This window comes from Chenopodium album, chromosome 4, assembly GCF_948465745.1.
Source record: "Chenopodium album chromosome 4, dcCheAlbu1.1, whole genome shotgun sequence".
Classification (NCBI taxonomy): domain Eukaryota; kingdom Viridiplantae; phylum Streptophyta; class Magnoliopsida; order Caryophyllales; family Amaranthaceae; genus Chenopodium; species Chenopodium album.
The window spans coordinates 32,020,569-32,029,436 of NC_137837.1; the positions used below are offsets into that span (position 1 = coordinate 32,020,569).

General features: G+C 35.4%; 1 protein-coding gene across 1 annotated transcript; it reads right to left on the reverse strand.

Moving 5' to 3' along the window:
• Positions 1-1,702: 1,702 nt before the first annotated feature.
• Positions 1,703-5,334, reverse strand: LOC145627838 (protein FAR-RED IMPAIRED RESPONSE 1-like). The gene is made up of 3 exons (XM_081680182.1): positions 4,802-5,334; positions 2,509-2,560; positions 1,703-2,467 (listed from the first exon to the last, which is right to left on the reverse strand). The coding sequence occupies exons 1-3, from the start codon at positions 5,332-5,334 to the stop codon at positions 1,703-1,705; spliced, it is 1,350 nt and encodes a 449-aa protein (XP_081536308.1).
• Positions 5,335-8,868: the final 3,534 nt, after the last annotated feature.

The following is an 8,868-nucleotide window of genomic DNA, read 5'->3' on the forward strand; positions in this document are numbered from 1 at the left end:
GATGGTTTGTGTTTTTAAATATTAGGTATAGATATGTGATGATTAATGTCAATTGCAGCTGATTTTACATACTAAATTGAAATTAAAGGTACTGAAATATAGATAATATGCCGCTTTTTAATGAATTTGGGCCAAATTAAATCATCTAAATACTGAAAGAGCCCAACAAACAAATAATGGATACATCTAACCAGCCCATCAAATAAATTGAAATGAACGTACTGAAATACAGATAATTTGGGCGCATTTTAATCAATAAGGGCCAAAATATATCTCAATACTGAGCGAGCCCAACAAACACATAATGGGTAAATATAAGAGGTTGATTAAACTTGAAATAGCTAAATGGCCAACCTACCTATATACCTAACTAAAAGAAGTCTAGTCCAAATCCGAATTATCCAAATCCACCCCCAACCCACTATAGCAAGTAGGGATGACAATCTAGTCCAAATCCACCCATAGTCTGATCCAATCAGAAGAAACAAATCCGAATTATCCGATCCGCCTCCGCCTTTTTCATGTACTTGTATAATTTTTATCATTCAATTTATGAATTTATGGGTCTTAAAAGTTGATTATATATTGGTTGCTATCGATAATTGGGTCAAAATTACTTTTAAAGTCAGAGTCGGAGTTGGATCCGGGCGGAGTCGGAAACAGAATAATTTTTGGTAAGAGTTTGCTTATTTTTGAATTTATCAATTGAGCATGAACTTTGGAGCTTATAACCAAATTACTCTAATACTAATTAATAATAAAAAAATAGTTTGATATAGGTCTTGCGCAATAAAACAAATGGGTCTATTGTTTACAAGTGCTACATCTTTCAAAATATGAAATTGGTTGCAATGCACACGTATGACCATGCATTCCCAAAACCATAACAACAAATGAGTTCTTCAAATGGCGTAGCACACATCTCTCCTCAGAAAGCTTCAGATGGAGTAAACCAGTCCACCCCATTTCTTTCCAGATGTCATCAACCCCTCCTACATCTGCGGCAAAGTCATACACTGCTACATCTGCAACATAATCATAGTAGTCCTATTTTTAGTTCTGGATCTGCATACATTGTGCTTTTTTCTTCTTCGCCCGGGATAATTCAACATTAATGTGTTTTTAAAAATCCAAAACTAACATTAATGTATTACATTAAATTACAGAACAACCATCAACATGTACAAATGTCCACCTAAAACTTACATCAAGGTGGAAATAATTTTTAAAATAGCAAATTATACTCAACTTACAGGTAGTTTTGTATTCACATGTTGCTGAACGACTGTCTGGTCAAGCACATCTGTTCCGGCAACAAGGTTCATGTTGTTGTCCCCATTTTGTTTACCTTTCTTCTTCTTGTACCCATTCTCTACCAGGGATTTAGCCCTACCCTTTGGCTGACCTCGAGGTTTCTTCCAAGACAAAGGATCCTTCTTCACCAGGCCACAAGCTTGGAAATATAGTTGGGAGTTGGGCTTGACATGGGATTGTTAGATCCTATTTCTGATGGGGGTAGTAGTGTCCTTGGTAGGGTAGAAAGAGAGGGTTGATTTTCAAGGAACTTCACCCTGCTTTTTTGCACTTCTAAACGGAGCGTTTTTAAAAAATTGACAACGAGATCAAAAGTTTCCTTGTCATTAATAACTTATGATGCTACTTAACATATGGGGTCAAACTCCTCCATCAATTTGTTGTAACTCTAATAAGTGGAATTATCAGTAGGGTCGTGATAGGCCACCTTTACCCGAGTATGCTTCTGAGCTACATCTTTGCGCCACCTTTGAAGAACATACTTTGATGGAATATTAAAAACCAAATTTTGATCATACACTCTAATCACATCAAATGTTTCAAACTTCCTGCAATCACATGACACATCTTTCGTAACGGTGTTAAATATAATACAGTCAAATTGCCTCCTATCAGTAATCTCTTCTTCACTTATCCCTTCAGGGATTATCCAGACCTTGTCTTCAAGGAGGTATTGAATCAAGTTCCCATCCAAGACACGCTCGTCCCTCCCAGAGCAATGCATAAGTCGAGTACACTCTGTCTGAATCTCTTGAAACTTAGTGTAAGTGTAAATTTCTTGGAAGAATTTCACAATGTAGAATACACTAAAGAGACGCCTAAGATATTTGCGGCACCTCGCATCTGCATCTTTTTCAGCTTTCACACGCCTCTCCATTGCCTTTTTGTACTTATCCGGGAATTCATATAGCTTTGTTAACCTGTTTACAAAGCCATCAAAGAAACTATTGATGCTTTCCACTCTTTGCGTAGTCTTCATCCTAGCCCAAAAATGCTCTTTCATAAAGGCCGCTGGCACCCACATATGCCGTTCATCATAAAAATCAAATAACCACTCAGTGTCATGTAGGTTATACTCCGACATTAACTCAGACCATCTACGCTCAAACTCCCCAACTGTGAAGCTCTCGTATATAAGAGTCTTAAGAGGACTCTTAAAATCCTAATATCTTAAACATGTACAAAACTACTTACATTCATGTCATAATACTTAAAATGGTCAAAGTAGAACGTAATAGAATCATATCTGAAAAATGAGATTAATTCATGACCAAAGCAAAGTAAAGCATAATAGAATTGCATTTAAACACAAAGGGACATCAACACACATGAAAATTCATTCATGACATATTTTATGCACATGGACAGAAAACTGACAATGATATATGTGAACTCCAAATCAGAAAATAATAGCACGTACATATATAACAGGGAGAGTTATGGCACATAAGTTGCAAGTATGAGCTAGAACATGACAGATTCTTACTTTTGAACCAGGATTTTCAAATATTTATGTGCCAAAATTTAATAATGAATTACTACATACCCTTCACATTTCCCGAGCTTATCTGGGAATTTCTTCATAATGTGCCAAATGCACCAACGATGTCGAGCATTAGGCATCACTTGTTCCAAAGGCTTGCGCATAGCATCAGCTTGATCGGTTAGAATTGCCCCAGGTTATTTATTTCCCATGCATGACATCCATTGTCTAAATACCCAACCAAATGTGTCTGAATCCTCATGTGACACAAGTGCACAACCCAAAAATATAGATTGCCCATGATGATTATGATATGTCTATTTTATATAGTATTTTACCCCCGTCCCTTGGTCATAATTAGTAGTGTTTTTGGCCCTTTAGGGCCACTTTTATTACTAATATGTGTTTTCTAGTGTTTTCGTAGTTTTGGTTAAGTTTTGCAGGGAATTGCACCTTTGGAGCGTTTTCCCGGGATTTTTATGAAGCAACTACGAGCATTGGAGGAACGCGACCACTTTTGGAGCCCAAGGCCGGCTAGAGTCATCGAGTCGGTGATTAAGGGCTCGGTTATTTGGATCAGGAGGCAATTGGACCATGTATTCGAGACCCGAGAGGAAATATGGATTGGGCCGAGAAATCTAGCCCAATCGAAGTCCAAGCCTCGAAGAAGAAGACCGGACCCGATCGGGCAAGCATATGCCCAATCGGGCGAGATGCATGCTGGTGCGTAGCCCAAGGCGCGCCCGATCGTGCGAGGCTTAGCACGATCGGGCGGGGCTATGAGAAGACCTGAGCGAGCAAAAAGGCGCGCCCGATCGGGCGGCCTCTAGCCCGATCGGGCGCGTGTTTCTGGAGAACCATTTTTGACGAGCAATTAGTTTCTAATTAGGAGTTGTTTTAGTTTTGTTTTAAATACGTTTTGTGCGGAATAATTAGGGGTATCTTCTCTTAGACCTCTTCTTCTTCTCTTAATTCTTCTTCCTTAGACTTCCTCTCTCTACTTAGTCTTCTCTCTCTAAACTCTCTCTCTAAACCTTTGTTCTTATTCCTTTGATTAATTTCAGATTATTTTGGTAACGATTTCTCTTCCTTTAATCTTATTTATTTTATTCCTTTCACCATGATTTATTTTATTACTTTGATTAGTTTAGTTTTTAATATGTGTGAGTAGTTTAATTTCTAGGGTTTATGGGGATCTAATAAATAATATGAAGGGGTAAATTATTGTTGTTGATTATCAATGCTAGATTAATTTCCTATTGATTGATTTAATGCTCTGTGACTAGATTAGGCCTATCTTTTATGCATGAGTTTGACAATGTTGATTCAAGAATCGAGAGATGAGAATTAATGTTTAGGTCTGGTTTCAATAGGCAAGTTAATTTATAAATGGTTAAGTCAAGATTCGAGAGATGAGATTTAATACCGGTAAATTAATTGTGTGATTGTAATACGTAGCGTGAGCCCTTTACAATCTGGTTAATTGATGCATTGATGATTGACTATTATTGATTATTGGTATTGCATGATAATTTCTTATTGGATTGTTTTAATGTTTTACAATTGCGGCTTGTAAAAGTATAGCAATATTAAATTGATGAATCGAGCAGATGTTAATTTGATATTAAAGGCTATTTTCAATAAGGACTTAGATCTAGTAAATTGCAAGAGCCTGTTAGATCTATGTTGATTAATAAATTGCGAGAGCCTGTTAATCATGTTATTTATGCAATGTCAATAATTGATTACTATGTTTTACCCTGGAGTATTATTTATTGGTGAACCTATGCCCTAGATCCCTTTATATATCGTTTTCTCCCTACTCTTATTCTTTGTAGTTTAGTTTCATACTTAATTATAAATATTGGTTACTTAAATAATTTAGATTATAACAATTAATTAGGAGTAAAAAGACTAGTTTCCCTGTGGAGATCGACCCTACTTCCCTATCTACCTTAGTTAGTGATTTAGGTAATTATTTTTGATTAGGGGATACGACTTTACCCTGTCAGATTAACCCCTACAAAGTTGGCAAACGGGAGCCCGTACTCATTAGTGAGATATGTGGCATCAAAACAAACCACGTCACCAAATTCTTCATAAGACACTCTACTACGAGCATCAACCCACATTACTTCCTTCAAACGACCCTCTTCATCTAGACGGTGTGCTCGATAGAAATTCTGATTATCCTCTTGCATCCGGTTAAAATACGCCATCATAGCAGCCGCATCACCACCTTCCACTTTCAGCCGCTTCTCCTTTTCCTTGTGCACTTCATGTTCAAGGTCCTTAACACTAGGGAGGTTGTCCCCCCCCCCCCCCCTCTCGGTACCAATGCACTCATGTATTTGTCTTATGGGGACACCTTCTTCATAGTAATTCAAAAGTTTCTTTCTTACATTTGACATGTAATTCTTCATTTGATACTCCTTCACTAACTTAGCATCACTAGGTTTTGGGGTATGTTTATCATGTTCTTTTTTCAATTTCCTTATAACCCACAACCCATCGCTATCAACCCCAGCGTATAACATGGCACCACACTCACATTTCTTAGACGTCCTTTTTGCCCGCTACAACATATCTTCCCCAATTTCACCATTCACCATTCCACCTGTGCCACAAGCCTCCATAAACTTGGCCCTTTTCTTAGCCTCCCTCCTTGCCCTCATATTGGGTAGACCATAACACTCACACCTCCATGTCGCCATTCTCCGCTCCTCCTTATCCTTCTTAGAATAATTGGATGCTACTCTGGACACCCCAAAACCTTTCTGCTCGGCATACTCTTTATTGTAACTTTCTACATCTTCAAAGGATTTGAATACCATCCCTAACCTAGGTGATTCCACGTAACAGTACATGCTGACCTTGTTTGTTGAGACAATAGTCTCCACTATTTCAATGGTCTTTAATTAGAGACATGGCAGCTAATCTGTTAGCAGAGTTTGGAACATTCAATGGCATAAGGTTCAGAGAGGGAAAATCACCAACACCAAAAGTTATCACTTGTCCCCCATCAACATCAATAGTATAACTCCCACCAGCCTCACCCATTATCCCAGGCTCAAAATCTGATTCCATAGCCTAACTGCATAACATACACTCCACTTTCATATTGCAATCAATTAACAGAACAGTATTGAATACCCAAACTTCTATAACAGAAATCACTTAAAATAACACTATTTCAAATACCATAATCGGTCACTTGGACACATAGCAATGGTTGTTACCAAAATAAAGTGTGATATATGTAGTTTATTCAACCTCAGAAGGGGGGGGGGGGGGGGGGGGGAATTAAACTCAATACCACGCAATAGCAGTGATGCAAAATAGATATACTATTTTGAAAAATCAACACACTTAAGCACAATTCACTTCAATCAATATTACAACAACAGAGGTTATTCGTTGACATTAAATTTCAGGAAATTAAAGAAACCCAAATTCAATATTCAAGAATTCTCTTTACACACCCCTATTTAAATAACCAACTACAAACAACAACAAATAAAATTTCAATTCCCCCCATAACATCATTGAATCGACATTCAAATTAGTTGATAATTCCCTTCTTCGATTACTACCAAGTTCAAGCAATAAAAACCCATTTCCATCAAGCAATTTCACTTTTTCGACTATTTACAATCAAATTCTATACAAACAAATTCAATTCACACACGCAATAACCCATTAAATGCATATTTTTAATAATTCCAACAAACGAGATCACAAATTTCACAAATTAACACCAACTAAGCGGATTTGCAAAAACCAGGGTTTTCCATAAATGAGTACTTATCAATTCAACTGTACCACTTTCAGATTTCGCTCACTACATCACTCCGGAATGTGGCTCCTCTCTAAGCGTTTGAAATACATGGACTTCAGCAGTATAGAAGAACGAAGACAGCTTAACGTTTGTGTTCTCCAGACAACGGGTGAGGCTGAGCTTTTGATTGCCAAAGATATTACAAAACGGGATTCGAATTAGACAACCGTTAACCATGCACTAATGGCCAACTATTTCCCCAAGTTAAGTGCCATGTCAGCATATAAGCACTAAAACAATAAAATATTCACAGCAGCGAGCTCACATATTTTCCAAAATGCCATCTTATAAACGATTTTCGTTTATAAGACTTAAGAATTGGGGCGGCCTCATAATATAGGCCTGTGGGAAAAAGAGTTGAAGACTTGGATTATTATTGGTAATCTAAACCTTATCATTTCTTAGATTAGTCCTTGTTTAGGACAAATCTTAAGAGGGGGTAGTTCTAGGAATTTGTTTAAGGGTTTAAGGGGTATTATAATCAATCTTGCAAAAGACAATCATAACAACAAAAAACAATAATACAAAATATAAAATAAAACTTAATGAAAGACTTAAGAAAGTAGACATCAATACTAAGTAAGGACAAGAGCAATGATCATAATGGATGAACTTCGTATTAAGTTTACTAGAGAAATATTCAATTGTATGCGTGTGAGAATGATGTTTAAATGGTTTCTTTGGTTATTTATAAATAGAAATTTCTAGGTTTTCGTAATATTCTCCATAATTGAGTATGGAGAGAATAATCGTAATTGATTCTTTTGACCGATTCGATCTTTGAATTTTTGGCATGATTTCCTTGTTGACAATTTGATTGATCTTTTCGCTATATTTGCACAAATCAGGTTGTTATCTTACGCCTTGCCTTATTCAGTTTGCCTTTAGGTCTTAGAGTACTTAGCAGCTACGACCCTTGAGCTTTTGGAGGAATACGAGCCCAACAGTCCTACCATTTAAAACTCAAAGTAAACCATTATTAAGGTACATATATGACAATCAGATTCTCACCTTATCCAACCCATTCAACACTTTAGTTCGTTAGCATACTCGGGGGTTCGAAATATACATAACAAGGATTTAAGTGTCGCACTAATAATTAAGATATTTTTTACCACACATGAAACCATCAAGTTTGTCAAATAAAAAAAATTATTATCAAGTTAATATAAATTTGGTGAAAAACAAGGCTTAGTAAACACTGAATAAATGTGTTCATTTGTTAGATTGATCCATCACCAATTCACCATATCCCACGAAAGTCAACAATGCTAGCCAAAAAAAAAAAAGGACAAAAGAGGTAATAAATATATTGTATTGTATTTTTTTGTACCTAGGTTAGATCTCGTGGCATGTATGGTAATTTCACTTCATTAAATTTTTAAAAAATAATTTCACTACATTAAATTTTTAAAAAAGGAAAAATTATATTTCTTTACCGAAAAATCACAAATTTTTAAATGAACCTGGTTCACACTAATTTATCGTGGACCACTAATATTAGAGAAACTATGGTTGTTTTATTAATAAAAAAAAAGGTCACTATAAAAAAATAAAAATAAAAGGTCACTATTATAAAAATAAGGTCACTATGTTGAAATAAAAGTCATTTTGGTAATATATAGTTTATTTAATGAAATATTGTATATACTGGTCAATATGAATAATAAAGGTCACTATGTTAAAATTAAGCTCATAACGTTGTATTCAAATTTACAATAATATTAAACGTTATACTCCCTCCGTCCCTTTTTTACATTCATATTTCTAAAATTACACGGGAATTAAGGAACTTGGAATAAAACAAAAAAAATAAAAATAAAACAAAGTACAATGGAAATTACACGACATTAATTGATGTCTTTGAATAAAACAAAGATTGAATAATATTTCATGATGCATATGTAATCAATCCTTTGATAAGAAAAAGGACCAATAACATTTTTGGTGAAAAATAAAAGGACCAATAACATTTTTTAATGAAAAATAAAGGGATTAATCATATTTATCTAAAGTGATGCACATGAATTCTGAACTTTTTAAAGGCATTATAAGAGTGAGATTGAGAAAATAGGAGTGATAAATTAAATAGAGAAAGCATTAATTACAGAACAAAAAAGGGAGGATAATTTGGGATATTTAATAAAAATTTACTTAATAAAAAAGGAAAGTAGGAATATAATTTTGAAATACCTTAAAAGGAAAACAGGAATGTAAATAAGGGACGGAGGGA